This window comes from Oxyura jamaicensis, chromosome 7 (assembly GCF_011077185.1).
Source record: "Oxyura jamaicensis isolate SHBP4307 breed ruddy duck chromosome 7, BPBGC_Ojam_1.0, whole genome shotgun sequence".
NCBI lineage: Eukaryota > Metazoa > Chordata > Aves > Anseriformes > Anatidae > Oxyura > Oxyura jamaicensis.
In genome coordinates, this window is record NC_048899.1 from 12297309 (window position 1) to 12312611 (window position 15303).

General features: G+C 40.6%; 1 protein-coding gene across 1 annotated transcript in view; it reads right to left on the minus strand.

Annotated features, from left to right (window-relative positions):
- Positions 1–4529: 4529 nt before the first annotated feature.
- Positions 4530–15303, minus strand: part of LOC118169716 (titin-like) — a 241538-nt gene continuing 230764 nt past the window's right edge. Inside the window, exons 301-307 of the mRNA XM_035331227.1 lie at positions 14576–15151; positions 14181–14486; positions 13497–14090; positions 7426–13376; positions 7187–7340; positions 5938–6231; positions 4530–5805 (exon numbers count right to left, since the gene is read on the minus strand). Of these exons, the coding sequence (XP_035187118.1) occupies positions 5507–5805; positions 5938–6231; positions 7187–7340; positions 7426–13376; positions 13497–14090; positions 14181–14486; positions 14576–15151 (8174 nt within the window). The 3' untranslated portion in view covers positions 4530–5506. The remainder of the gene's footprint in view (positions 5806–5937; positions 6232–7186; positions 7341–7425; positions 13377–13496; positions 14091–14180; positions 14487–14575; positions 15152–15303) is intronic.

A 15303-nucleotide genomic window follows, 5' to 3' on the forward strand; every position in this document is an offset into this window, starting at 1 on the left:
TCCACTTTATAACATGCTAAAAGAAATGCCTTACCATTTTTTGTTCCCACTGTGTACAATACTGATTTGAAGGTGCCACTTAGGAATTTAATTGCTTCAGTTGGCATTTTAGTATTTGTTAAGCCTGCATGAGCAAGTCAGAATATTGTTTGGCAAGTGAGTGCCATAAGAAAGTAGTCACACCATTTCGCCACATTGCTGTCTGGTACCTTCTTTTTCTTCAGGGTAGGACACTGTAGGTACGTTCGTAGCCGTATCATGACCGTTCTTAACTCGTACTCATATGGGAGAGAGAGTTAAAGGTAAGAGCACAACTGTATTTTATGGCTTTGTTTAAAAAACAAGCAAATGGAATGCATTATGTTTAAAGAAAAGGGTAAATACATGGCTCCAAGGGTGTTGATTAAGGATGCCAAAGGTAATTCTTCTCAGTTCAAAGTGGGGGAGTGTGTCAAGATTTAAGAATGTCACATCCTTTCCTCCATGTTCTCTTGAGCTAAATGTTGCTTTGGCTATTTCTATATCTATCTTCACCTTGGCTGCCTAGACATTTTCTGCAAAGTTTAGATGAGAGTTGCAGAAGCAGGGTGCTGTTACCTTATATGGATCTGACTCATTTTTCTATGCACTATCATTGTGACATATCATTCTTTGTCTAAATGTCTTCAGACATTAGTGCTAGGATATTTTTGTGAACTTGGTCCTGTAGTGCAATTGGTTTTGTCTTTAAACAGAGCAAGTGTCAGCCTGTAAAGTAAAAAAAAATCCCAGTATTCTACCTGAATAGAGTGGGCAAATAATTTCAAATATTCATGCTTCATTTTATGTATTTATTTTTATTCAGAGACTGCTTAATCCGTTGTCTGAGAATTATAATCTGAGAATTGTTTTGGGATGTCTTCTATGAAATTGAAGAAGACTGAAGCTTTATGTTGTGACTTTATCAATGTCACCTCTACATTAGCATTCATTTAGTAGTCCTATAAAAAACAATGGCTCAGCAGGTTGGCATGTAGAATTATCTATTAAAATTGTACTTCAGCAAATCCTGTAAGTGCTTTAAATCCTATTTTTAGGCATGGGAGTGACTCATCAGCTTAAAGTTAGGTGTGCTAGTTTAAGTACCATGTAGAGTTGAGGCAGCATTACAGACAGAACAAACCTGCTTATGCTGCCACACCAGAATGTTTTCCACTTGATCATGGAAATGTGTCTAGATTCAATAGAGGACATTGAAGACTAAATTTTCAGTAGCATTTGTGGAATACAATCCATGCTTAAGTCTGCAGATTATTATTATTATTATTTTGTGACTATTACATTCTGCTGAGACTACTGACTAGTCCATTTTTAGTGGTAACATTGTCAAATATATGTGCATATAAGTTGCTGAAACAAGGCTGGCTGGCTGTACCTGTGTATCCTTGTGCGTTGTCTTGAAAATTATTTTTTAATTCCTGTAATGGAATTAGAATTAGATGGTTTCTTGAGATTTTGAGATATTTTTTTTTCCCCTTTGAATGCTTTAACAACTAAAATTAATGGCCTTTTAAAAACCTTATTTTTTGTTGTTCATTTTTACTTTTGCCTGTAAGGAAAAAATACTGCACACTCACAATCCTTTGTCATCTTCATTGCTTCTAAATGGTTCCATTACTTGAAAATGTCTGGAACTTGTCTTGACCCAAAACTTAGCTTTTGAAATCCGTATTTTGACTTTAGACCATGTTTCATTTCCATTTATTAGCCAGAGAGGAGCTCACTTTGGCTCTGGCTTTGTGACTTTAACACTATCCATGTGATGCTGAGCTTGTACCATGGATGATTTCAGCCCTGTTAGTGCTCTACAGCACTAAGCTGAGATACCCTGTTGAGAAGCAAAGTCTGTTTTCCCAGCTGGTGAATGGTGCTAGATCTTGTGTTTCTGGTAACCTAGGTAGGCTGATTAGCATGGGGCTTGAGGTTGTTAAGCCTCTGTAGTGGGTTTATGTGGCAAGGTTTTGGTAGCAGGGGGCCATGGGGTGGCTTCTGTGAGAAGGATCTAGAAGCTGCCCCATGTTTGGTAAGGGCCCCACTGCTGACCAGAGCTAAGCCAGTAAGTGATGTTGTTTGCGCCTCTGTGAGAGCAGATTTAAGACGGGAAAAAAACGCTGCGCCACACAGCAGCTGGGAGAGTGAGAGGAGTGAGGAACAGCCTTGCAGGTGCCAAGGTCAATGAAGAAGGAGTGGGAGAGGTGCTCCAGGTGCTGGAGCAGAAGTCCTCTGTAGTCTGTGGTGAGGCCCATGGTGAAGCAGGCTGTCCCCCTGCAGCCCATGGAGTACCACGGTGGAGCAGGGTTCCACGCTGCAGCCTGTGGGAGGAGCCCACGATGGAGCAGATGGACATGCACCAACGGAGGCTGTGGCCTGTGGAAGACCCCTGCCAGAGCAGATTCTAGGCTGGACCTGCAGCCCGTGGAGAGGAGACCACGCAGGAGCAGGTGACCTGGCAGGAGCTGCTGCCTGTGGGGGACCCAGGTTGGAGCAGTTTGCTCCCGAGAGATGGACCCCGTGGTACGGACCCATATCTGGAGCAGTTCTTGAAGAGCTGCTGCCTGTGGGAAGCCCACGCTGGATCAGTTCAGCAAGGAGTGCATCCCGTGGGAGGGACCCCACAGCACAGGGGACGAGAGTGACCGAGAAGGAGCAGCGGCGAAGCGCTATAGACTGACCATAGCCCCCATTCCCTCGTTCCCCTGTGCCGCTCGGGGGAGGAGGTAGAGGAGGGTGGATGGGGGGGGGAGGTGCTTTTGGTTTGTTTCCTTTGTTTCTCACTTCTCTAGCTTGTTTGTAAGAGGTAATAAATCTTACTATCTCCCTAGGCTGAGTTTGTTTTGCCTGTCACGATAATTACCGTGTGATCTCCTCATCCTTATCTCAACCCTTGAGCCCTTTTCATCATATTTTTTCCCTGTTCCTCTTTGAGGAGGGGGAGTGAGAGAGCCCACCTGAGTAAAACCACCACAGCCTCTCAGTGTACACTGCACAGTGTAAGTCCCCAGCTATGACATATCTAGGAATGTTTCATACTTCAGCTAAAACATGTTCTCTTGCTCTTGGTAGGTTTACAGTGGTATGAGTGCTGCAGTAGATGATTTTGAGGGCATTTACACTCAAGCTGTGGCTTCAAATAGTGATTTTATTTATTAAGTAAGTACCTTAAAATTATTAAATACAAGCCGTTTTATGTTTCAATTGCCCTATCAAATTCTATTACTATAAATTTTTCTTCAGAATTCTTTTTATATCCCTACTAGCTTCTCAGTGGTGGCCATTAGAGATGCGTTAAAAACAGGGAAGATAAATGTCAGGTGAATGCTGCCCCACCTCTCCCAGCCCCAGGGGTGGAACTGCCCTGCCTGGTAAGATTGTAGAGTAGCAAGGATCAGGGAGGAGAGGTGGTGGCTTTAGTAACAGCTTGCTACTTTTGTCCCAATGCAGGGTTTGTCTTGTCTAAGTATAAAACTGCCCGACATCGGTGCTTGCTGAAGTTAATTAAGGTTTTCTATTATTTGTCGTCTGTTACATGATACATTAAAAAAAAATGTATCATTTGGATAGCTAATGGTTGATAGTACTATAGGCTTACAGGAAAGAAAAAAGAATCAGTCTGTATCTTCAGTGCATCTTTTTAGGATAAGCTTTTAAACATACTACCTGTGTTTACTGCTTTTGACAAATTTCAGGTCTTTCTTTTTATTAGTAGTATGCTGGGAGTCATAATACGTGGTGTTGCCAAATAACTCTCCTGCACCACTTATGAGACTTCTACAGGCTCTGAAGCAGTGTAGCATTGCTTTGAGTTTTTGCTCTCAAGCTCTTTCTGCTGATCAGAGTGAATTCTAGAAGCAGAATTGCTCTTTTGAACTTGATACTCTTTTCCAAAACTGTGACCTGCCTGTATGGGATTTGTGATTTTCTCCCCCTGCCCCAGAATGTAAAGGCTTTGCTCCCCATAGGTGTGTCAGCTGACTTGAAGGGTGAAGAGCTGATGGGGTATGGGCCCCTAATGACCCGCAGCAGGTGAGAACTTTTAGGTCCAAGTCAATGGTCAACTAGTCTACAACTATCTGCAGCTGCCAAATAGAGGAGCCAATAGCTGGGTTTCCTGGAGGCAGTTTTTAAACTGCTTCCAGCAGAGACCAGCTGTTAAGAAAAAAGATTACTAATGTTTCTATATAGGGCATAGTGGAAGGCCTGGAAATTCACTCAAGAGACATAATAAAAACAGCATAATGCTTAGGCATATGCTAGAATTTATCCTTAGTCAGTGAAGAACCTGTGAAAAATTATTTACTTTTGTGTGTGTTAGTCCTCTATAGGCTGATGGCCAGGATGTGTTTGGTAGATGGCTAAACTTCCAACAGTTACCCAGCTTACAGTGGGGAATCGCAGTTCTACCCAGACTTCTCTTTCAGCAACTCTGTAGTATAGTACATGAACTATAAAAGCAGAGTACAATAAATAAATAACAAGGAATCACACATTTGAAGGTGCAGATAGCATGCTTTATTTCAAATTAACAATTCTATCTCAAGGAGGCTCAACAGCTAACAAGATTTATTACTACATTAGGAGAACTAAAGCAAATTGAAGTGCAGGGCGGTATTTGATGTTGTAACAACAGTTTGTTTTCAAACTGTGGTTCACTGCTTAGTTGCCTGGAAATGACTACTAGGTATCTAATACTACCACACAAATGCAATCACTGCACCCTACGAACCTCCAAGAGTTGGTACTGCTGCTGCACTTGAGTACCTCAATAGCTTTGTTTATTAAGGGGATGGCCAGGTGATGTTGCTTTTTAAAGCTATTCAGGCAGTCAGTGTGTCAGAAACAGTACCCAAACAGTGGGTGAACAAAGTGTTGGCCGCTTGCACTTTGTCCAAAAATTGTCAGTCAGGCATGGAAAGTATGACATAATCAGATAAAATGTAAAACATTAAAGCAATGCTTACAGGAGGGTAATTGCAAGCATCACTAATGCCTTACATTTCTGATTCAACATAAATATTTGTGCACGTATGAAATACAATGCACAGTATCATCTCTTAGGTGTAGGTAATCTTCAACAGGGAGCCTCTCTACCTGTTGAGGCATTCTTAGACATCAACAATGAGTTGAGGCACAAAAATTAGTTAAATGTTGAGCAGGGTAGTCGTTTGCTAGGAAACTTTCTCCTACCAACTGTTAATTCCAAAAGTTACATTTCAAAATGTCATAAAATAAATGGTACAAAACTTCATAACCGTTAACTTCGGCTATATACAGTATGTACATGTCAGTGAAAAAAGTGTTTAAAATTCTTAGGTCAATAATGACTATAAGTCATAATGTATATCTCTGGACTTTGTCTCATTCAGGTAGGTACAAAAATATTTTTTTTTAATATTTACAGATCAGATATTTCAGTCCATATATTAATCACTTGTAAAAAGACAAGTGTAAATAATACAGATCAAGCTCTCTACATTGATCGAATATTAATATTCACAGTGGCAGAATCAGTACCAAATTCATTTCCTAAATTCAGGGTATAAAGTCCACCGTCGTTCTTCTGGACGTCCATGATGATCAAGGTGGTTAGATCTTCGCTGGTTTCAATGTGGAATCTGCCTTGCTGGTCCTGACTGGTAATTTTTCTCCCTCTGCAGTACCATGTTATTTCAGGAGCAGGTTCACCCGAAAAGGCACAAGATACTGTGAGAACTTTTCCTTCATCAATACTGATATCAGATGGGAGAGCTTCAATTTTGGGTGGTGTTCCTTTACAAAACAGGAGAAGAAATATCAAGTTAGTCTGTTTCCACTAAGCCCTTTTGACATGCAGCAGGTTTACTCTAGGGACTACTTCAAGATATTCAAAGCACTAACTCTACCAATAATTGCATTGCTCACCTCTCAGACCTGATTTAAGCATCTTACTAGTTGAACTTTCCAGTTGAGCCACACTAGATTTCCCCATAATACTGCTGGAGCTCATCTCTACAATGGATTCTTTCATGGAGGACATGCTTTTGGCAGACATGCTCGCAAATTTCATTTCAGTCATGCTGCTACTGCTGAAACTGCTGAATGAAGCCTCTTGTTTAGAAGAAGCCATTTGAAAGGACTGAGAAGAAAAACTTTCGTGCATGCTTGCGTCGCCACTTGTCTTCAATACTACCTCTTTTGGAGGTTCTTCAATTAGAGCTGGGAGCATCGCAAACATAGAAGAAAAACCAATAACATGGCATTAACTAAAGAAGTCATGCAGTCTCAATGGTTAATTTCACAGAAATGAAGAGCGCATTGTTTGCTTTCAATGGAAAACTGCAGTGGAGAATAAAATTCTTTACAATCCTTTGATTCAAGATGCCCAAGTTACAAATGCTAATTTGTAAATGAAACAAATAGGAAACAGAACTGTTACTAGTATGTATGAGCTTGAAGGAAAAACATACTTAAGAAGAAATAGGTCATCACACAGTATTTCCTATTAGAGCTATTATTAGAATTTGACATTGAGAAATTGTGTGTTCAGTTCATATTTTCAGAAGTTGTGAAACATTTTCAAGTTCTTACAGGTATGGTATTGTGAGTTCTATACTTCACTGCGCTGCTCTGTAACTATCAAAGAAAGCAGAAGAGATTGGTCACTGCAGCTTTCCTTTAAGCACAAGCACATTCATCCAAGCAAACTATAGTAACCTGTTTGTGCTAGGAACGGAGATGTCCCTGTACAGCCAGTAAAATCCTAAACCTGGTTCAGTTATAGGTAAGTTACCATAACAGTTTTTAAATGCAGAATTACTTTATCAAAACAGATTCTGGTTAGCAATTAAGAAAAGAGTACTTGCCAGACCAAGGTCTTAGTAACAGGGTCATCTTAGAAGGAATGTTCACTACTTTCCGTTAACACTTATCTATGGATGTAATGGAGCATCTGTGTGCTCCTCTGTGGGAAGATTTCTAATGCTGTTTTAGTTTTGTAGATATATAAATATAGAAAATAAATAGAAACTTGTTAAACTACCTGTATCAACTTTACTGGAGTGTTTTTTTTTTTTTTTTTTTTTTTTTTTTAAAATCAAAAATCGTTTTAGTAGATGCACCACAGCAAAAAGTCCTGATTAGTCTGAACACAAGACCCAGAGAACAAACTTACGGAGTACAGTCAAAGATGCTGTAGCAGAGCACTGCCCATGGTAATTTTTAGCTTTGACTGTGTATTTTCCAGTGTCACTCACTGCAGCATTTTGAATCTGAAGAGAATATATGTTTTTAGAGCGAGTTACTCTGATGTGTGATGAAACAGCAATCTGAGGAGGGAAAAAAATGTTTCATTAAGATCAGATTTATGAAAAATTCTAAATTTTCAAGTAAATACCTTAAGCAAATACTTACAGGTTGATTATTCTTAAACCACTCAATTTCAGGAGAAGGATCCCCAGAAACTTCACAGGTGAACAATACATCTTGTCCTTCATTGACATTTTGAGACTTAGGTTGCATGATAAATGCTGGTTCATTTGAGTGCTCTTTAGAAAAGGTAAGAACATACTGGCATTTAATAATGCCCTCGTCAGTTTTACCTTCACAGGTGAGTATACCTTCATCTTTATTGCTAGCCTTCTTGATAGTTAGTGTGTGATCACTTCCAGAAACACCGTATCTGTAATCATCTGAATTTCTTAGCTCCATTCCATTCAGCACCCATTTTACTTCAGAGGCACCAGGAATGCTGGCTTTCAAAGTCACTTTTTGTCCTTCAGACACTGTCATTTGAGTTGAAGAAGCTCTAATTTCTGCTTTCAATTGTTTGACATCTTCAGTAACAATTGACTTTTTAATGACTTCTTGAATTGCTGCTTTTTCTTCAGTTGCCACTGATGATTTCTTCTGGGTAGAAACTGTAAGTACTTCATCTTCTTTCTGAACTGATTTACGAGTTTCAGATGATACCCCTCTTATCTGGGAATGGATATTTCTAAATACTTGTCCAGTAAACTGGAAGTTAGTTTTTGAAACGCCTCCTTCCCCAGTAATTTCACAGGTGTATTCTCCTTTATCAGATTCCATGAGGTCATGGATCTTGAGCTCATAGGTGCCATCTGCTGCATAATGAAACTTGAAATGATGGTCTTCTTTCAGTTTTTTGCCATCCTTATACCAAGCCACTTCTCTGACACTTAAAACACTGCTTTCAACTGCACAGGATAACTTTACCTTATCTCCAAGAGTTTCTGCTTTCAGCTGTTGTTTTATCTTTGGAGGAGAAGCAGTTGGTAATTGTACTTTCTCTGTTGGTACTGTTTTATCTGCAGGCGGTGACTTTGCTTTTGGGGAGCTACTGATGGGTTCGGGAGATTTCACTCGTTTTGGAGACTTAACTGGTTCCGGAGACTTTACGCGGGGCTCAGGAGATTTGATTCTCGGAGGTGATGTAATTGTTTTTTCAGGAACTTTTGCTCTTTGAATGGTCAAAGTAAAGTGTGCTTCCTGTCTTCCTTCTGAGTTTTCCACCACAACAGTATAACTCCCCTCATCTGACATCTGGACCAAGGAAATTTCAAAAGTAGACTTGTACTGTGCGCGTGTTACTTGGAAGCGCCTTGAAGAAACAATAGGTTGACCTGCACGGAACCATGTTATTGTTGGTGCTGGTTCACCATCAACGTCACAGGAAAATCTTGCAGTCTCTCCTTCAGAAACTGTGATCGATCGTGGTTTTGTAAGGATTGTTGCTGGCAGAGTGCTTTTAAATGCTTTGTGTACAGTTCTTTCTTCCAGTGATTTTTCTTCTGCTGCAGTGATTTTTTCTTCAGAAGCAGCATAGTGTTCATATGACAAAAGCGATTCTCTTGTTGCTGATATCTCTGATTTGACCTCTCTTACTGAAGAACTTGCTTCTGTAGCAGATGCTTTCTTGAATGAGGAGACTGCATATGCCTCTGTTTTTGTCAGGTCAGGTAAAATTGATCTTGGTACTTCTTCATCTCTCCGCTGGGAAGAGTATGTAGTGTAGTCTCCTCCAGTAACATCTAATGTTGCATAATCAGAACATTCTCCTTTGTAGTTTGTGCATACAGCCCGGTATGTTCCACTATCATCAATATGGCAGTCAAGAATCTCCAGAGTTAATACCCCACTGGTATTAGTGAAATGTATCTTGCTGCTCTCTTGCAGCTCAATACCATTGTGGTACCACTTCACTTCAGCAGTTGGTTTTGACTGAACATTCAGAATGAACCGGGTATTATGGCCACACGGCACCCGATGTGAGCGCATTCTCAGGGTGATGCGGGGAGCATGGTCAAGTGTGAAAGGCTGTTGAGTTAGAACTTCATATTTCCTTTCCATAGTTTTCTGTGTTTTCAAAGCAGATTTCATGGATTCATATCGAGAAAATATATCAAATCTTGCCATCCTCTCAAACCGAGAGAGTGATCTTTCACTAGAAACTGGGCTAGGTGAGCGAGGTCGAGTTCTCTCTGGTGTTGGGGATCTTCTCTCACTTTCTTCAGGAGGCCGTGAGCGGGGTCTAATTAACTCAGATACAGGGCGCATCAACTCAATGTAAGTTGGAGAAAGAGATCTTCTTCTTCTTAGTAATCTAGAGGGAGGTGAAAATTCCCTGTGAACATGTTGCACCATTTCTATTTCTTCTTCTTCTTCTGATGTGATCTCAGTTATTTCTCTTTCCCTCCTTCTCCTAAGCCTACTCTTTTCCTCTTCTGCCATATATTCCAGCTCACTCTTGTACTCAGAGAGCCGTTGAGCAGTGCCAACTGGACGGAGCAATTCTTCATCCTCTCTTTCATCCATTATTCTTTGTTTTTGTTTTGGTGGTCTGTAGGCAGCCCTGTCATGCCGCTGACGAAGCTCTGCATAGCTTGCACTAGTTTCAGCTTTAATTGGAATGTGGTAGCTTGAATACCTCATCTCTCTTCTTCTTTCTTCCTCTGAACTGACCTGTGCTCCCGCAGTAGAATACCGAAGTGAAGACAATTCAAAGCGTGGGGGGCTCCTACTTGGTGGTGAAGCAGAAAAGCCTAACTCAAGCTCCTCTTCAAGGCGCAGTCTTTCCTCTTCAGTCCTCTTCATTGCTAAATAGTCATCAATAGGCAGGAGTAGTTCCTCATCAGACAAGTCACCAAGTGATCGCCTCCTTGGTCTATAGTAAAATTCATAATCTGGAGATGGGGTACGCCTACGTGCTGGTCTCACAGTCTCAAGATCGTCTTGTGTTAGCTTTGGTATGCGCCACTTAGGTTTATACTGATCAGAAATGCGTGGCAGTGGCATCACATAGAACTGCTCCCACCTGGAAAGACGTATGCGTTTCTGGCGTTTCTGAACAGTTCTCTCAAGTTTTCCTGGCATTTCATACTGGTCTCGTAGCCTCTTGTACCACTTCATATCTGACAGAGGCACAAAGTGTTTAATGTTCTGATCTTCTTCAATAGTAGTGCGCACATGTTTGCGAGGCTCTGGGACCTCGTATGGCATACGAAGTCTTCTTTCTTCCTTCTTCTCTTCTTTCTTAATTTCATATTCACCTTTGACAGTCTTAGTGCTGACAGCTGGTTTGTATAAGATAGCAGCTTCTCTGAGAGCCTCTTGTGCTGTTTGTGTCAATGGAACAGGTTCAACCCCAGAAAGGATTTCTGCCATTCTTAAGGTTTTGTCAATTTGCCTCTGTACATGCTTCTCCCGCTCTTCTTCAGTCTTGTACTCACGTTTGACATATTTCAAGCGTTCAACTTTTAGATAAGCCTGACAGCTTGTAGATCCAGCACTGTTTGTAGCAGTAACTCTGTAATAACCGCTGTCTTCTGGTAAAGTATCTCTGATATGCAAAGCATAGTAATCTAAACCTTCATGAATTAGATCAAAGTTAGGGCCAAAGGACAGAGGTTGACCATCTTTCTCCCATGTCAGTGTTGGTTTTGGTACACCAGATACCCTGATCTCAAAACTGACATTTTGGCCTTCTTGACATTCAGCATTTGCCAGCAGTCTTTTAAACATCGGCCTTAGTGTAGCATCTGCTGGAGGCGGATGTGGAATTACAGTCAGCTTAGCTTTGCAGCTGTCTTCCCCATATTTATTGCGTGCCACAATACTATATTCCGCATCATCCTCTTCAGTGACTTTATTGATGACAAGTTGGTAAAGACCCTTGTCTGATTCAAAAGTATACTTCTTATCATCATCACCAGGTTTGATTTTCTGGCCTGATTTGAACCATGTTACACGAGGTTCTGGGTGGACTGTTATAGTTACACCAAACCTGACATTTTCTCCAATGTATGCGGTGCGATTATACAAAGGCAGAGTAAATTCTGGTGGACGCTCTAGTAGTCTCATTGTATCAACCCGGCGTTTCACTTTCCTAATAGTTCTGCATCTGTAGTGCTCAGAAATCTCTCTCACACCTTTAACAAAAAGTTCTGCATAAGAGCTGTCTTCACCATAGTCATTTACAACCTTGCATCTGTAGGTCCCATCATCCGATTTAGAAACATCTTTGACATACATGGTTGCTACACCTTCTTCGTATTTGATTTCATATTTCTCATTGCTTTCTAATTGCCTCATACCAAAGTACCAGGTGACTTGTGTGGACTGATCATAGTTTTCAATCCTACATACATATTTGGCATGCCCTCCTTCTTCTGCAACAGTATGGTTTATCTGCCCAGCAATAGGACCAATGTCTATTGGTGCAACTTTAACTTTAGCCACTGTTACACCTTTTTGAGATCTAATTGCACCTCCACAGGAAATGCGGGCTACTGACACAACTGTGTTCCACTCCTTCTTTACTAGCGTTTGGTAGTAACGCCTGTGTCTTAAGGTCTTGATGGCTTTAGTGCTGGTCTTTTCTGTTTGCTGTTTTAGCCACACATGGTTAAGTGCTTCAGCAGCTGTCATCCGAGCTTTTCTTTCCTTTACTAGTAGGCGATCAATGAAGTCCATGGCTTCAATGCTTATATCTTTAAATGCTTCATCATCAAAGCTGTATTCAGCATTTAGAATATTTTCAATAACTTGTTGGTTTGTTTCAGCAATGAAAGGATTAATGCCACTGAGAAGTATATATGTTAGAGCACCAACTGACCACATGTCAGTTGCTGTGCTGACCAAATCATGATGATGTACTTCAGGTGCATAATATTCAGGAGAAGTGAACTGAAGTCTAAAGCTGTCTCCAGGCTTCAACTGTCTGGCTTGACCAAATTCAACAATTTTAACTACTGAGCTTCTTCTTGTAAAGTAAATAATATTGTCTGGCCTGATATCAAAATGTCCAATGCTGTGGCGATGTAAAAATTCTAGTGCATCACAGACCTGCCGTACATAACTCACTATTTCTCTTTCATTCAGTTCAAATGAAGCAGTGCTGATTCTTTCAAAGATGTCAACTCCAGAAATAAATTCAAAGATCATGACCAATTCTTCCAGGCTCTCAAATGATTCATGAAGATATAGGATATTTCGGTGCCTTGCAATGTTTAGAATGGAAATTTCCTTCTTTACCAAAACTTGGTCAGCACCTTTTACTTTGACAAACTTAGCCAGGTAAGTCTTTTTTGAGACTGCCTCAACACAGCGGTGTGCAATGCCAAACTGCCCACGTCCAAGCTCTTCTGCAATCATGTATTTGTCATAGAGTTCCTTTGTAGAATAGTGAGCCGCTTTAACAGTGGTGACTTCTCTGGTCTCATCAACTTCTTCATCATAGTTCATTATTCTGGTCTTATCTTCCTTTGTTATAATTGGTTCAGTAGGTTCAGAGGGCTGGCTTTGGCCAAACTTGTTTTCTGCAATTACGCGGAACTGGTAAGTGGTCTTGCCAAATAGGTTCACCACTGTGTATCGTGTATCACGAGCTTGTGCAACACGAATCCATCTCTCTGCTGTTGTAGCACGTTTCTCAATAATGTAGTTTATGATTCTGCTTCCTCCATCTGTAGCTGGTTCATTCCAGGTTAAGTTAACTGAATCCCTTGAAACGTCAGTTACCTTCAGACCTCTTGGTGGGTCAGGCACATCAGCCACATCTAATTCAACTGTTTTTTGATCAATTCCAAATCTGTTTTTGGCACAAACAATGTAAAACCCTGCATCTTTTCTGTCAACACCATTTGGGAAAACAAGAGATGTGAATGATCGTGTAACAATGACTTGGTAATGTCCATTAGTGTCAATGAGATCTTGTCCCTTCTGCCATGTGATCACGGGGTGCGGCTTGCCACTGAACGGAATCTTGATGCTCACTACTTCTCCTCGGAGGGCATGAACAGCTCCCATGCCTTCCAGGTTCTTCGGCAAGTGAATCTTTGCAGGAACTGGAAAGGAAAGAGGAAGAAAAAAACAACATTTGAGCAAAAACACCTGAAAAGTGCACCAATAATCTAAATATTCAAACTTAAAAATAATTTATCTTGGGAATCAAGATCCTTCACTACCTTCAACATCTAAAGAGGCAGTGCCAGACACAGATCCTCCTTGGTTGGTAGCTCTAACTTGATATACTGTAGCATCATCATCCGTTACATTTGTTATGACTAGCTGGTGATATCCACCCTTGAATTCCTGTATTTTGATCTTTTCACCATCTGGCATGATTTCCTTGCCCTGCCTGTACCACTTGACAATTGGTTTAGGATGACCAGTGACTTTGCAGACAAAGGTGGCATTAGCTTGAAATTTCACATTCAGATTTCTTAGTTCTTCTTTGAAATGTGGTGCTTGAATCGGTACATCAGATTTTGGAATGACTGGTTGTGATACCTCACTCCACTCGCTTTCACCACCTAGATTTTCACATTTTACACGGAACTCATACTCAAGACCTTCAATAAGATCTTTCACAGAATAGACTGTTTCACGAATTTCATCTGTTGTGACAGAAATCCACTTGTTTTGTTTTTTCTCACGCTTTTCGAGATAGTAAGTTCTAATCTTTGCCCCTCCATCACTTGCAGGTGGCTTCCATGAAACAACACAAGAATCCTTTGTGACAGCACTTGCTACCGGCTGACCAGGTTGTCCTGGTTTTTCTATAAAGAAAAAAATAATTCAAAGATTAAGTGACCTTGCCTTAGTAATTACAGGGACATACACCACTGGATATTTTGGTGTTCACTTACCAAATGGAGGCTTCATAACAACAACTGATGAGACCTCCAGTGCTTCACTAATGCCATATGTATTCTGAGCGGAAACACGGAAATAATAGCCTGCATTTTCAGTTAGGTTAACAATTCTACAGGTTGTGCCTGAAATGCTTGAAGAAACAAGTTGCCATTCAGTTCCTTCCTTGGCTTCACGTTTCTCTATGATGTAGTTTGTTATCATAGCACCTCCATCATCCTCCGGTGGTTTCCAGCTAATCACCACAGAGTTCTTCAGTATAGACTCTATAATGATTGGTCCTATTGGTTTATCTGGCTTATCTGTAAAAGAAAAAAGCAGCATATTTTTAGTTCTTTTGCCAGTTAATATTTCATAAAATATTCCACAAAAATACTGAACATAAAATTACCTTGTATTTCCACATTAAGTACAGTGTCAACTGTTCCAAATGTGTTACTGAGTTGCACTTTGTACTTCCCGGCATGAGTTTTGTGTTGAACATTCTTAATAGCAAGATGAGTATAATGTTCTGTGTTCTCAATAGTAACCGTTTCTGATCCTCTCAGAGGTTTGTTGCCATGGAACCAAGTTATTGCTGGCACTGGTCGACCAATATACACAACGTGGAGGCGGAGGGTGCCGCCTGCACCCGCATAGTATTTCTCTTTCAATGGAAAGCCTGGGTGGAACTGAGGAGGAGCCTGCAATAATAGCTTGCCACTAGTTTCAATTTCTCCAACATCATTAGTAGCCATACAAGTGTAGAGACCTTCATCCTCTTGTTCATCTGTTATTACTGTTAGCGTATGGTTGCGTCCATCAGATGACATTTTATATTTTCGGCTTTGCAGCAGCTCTTTGCCAAAGCGATACCATTTAATATCAGGAAGAGGTCTCCCAACAATCTGGCACGTCAGTTGAGCTGCTTCACCCAGTTTAGTTGTAACATCCTGCATTTCTTTTCTTATGGCAGGTGCTTCTCCAGCTAAAAGAAATAAAATTAAAAAAATAATGAAGATGAAATGTTCCTCATTTAAAAAATAATGAAGATGAAATTACTATGGTATTGGAATTTAACCTTTATTTAAAATTGTGCCTCTTATATTTGAATGACTGGGCTGTGCTTTAAGACGGTCA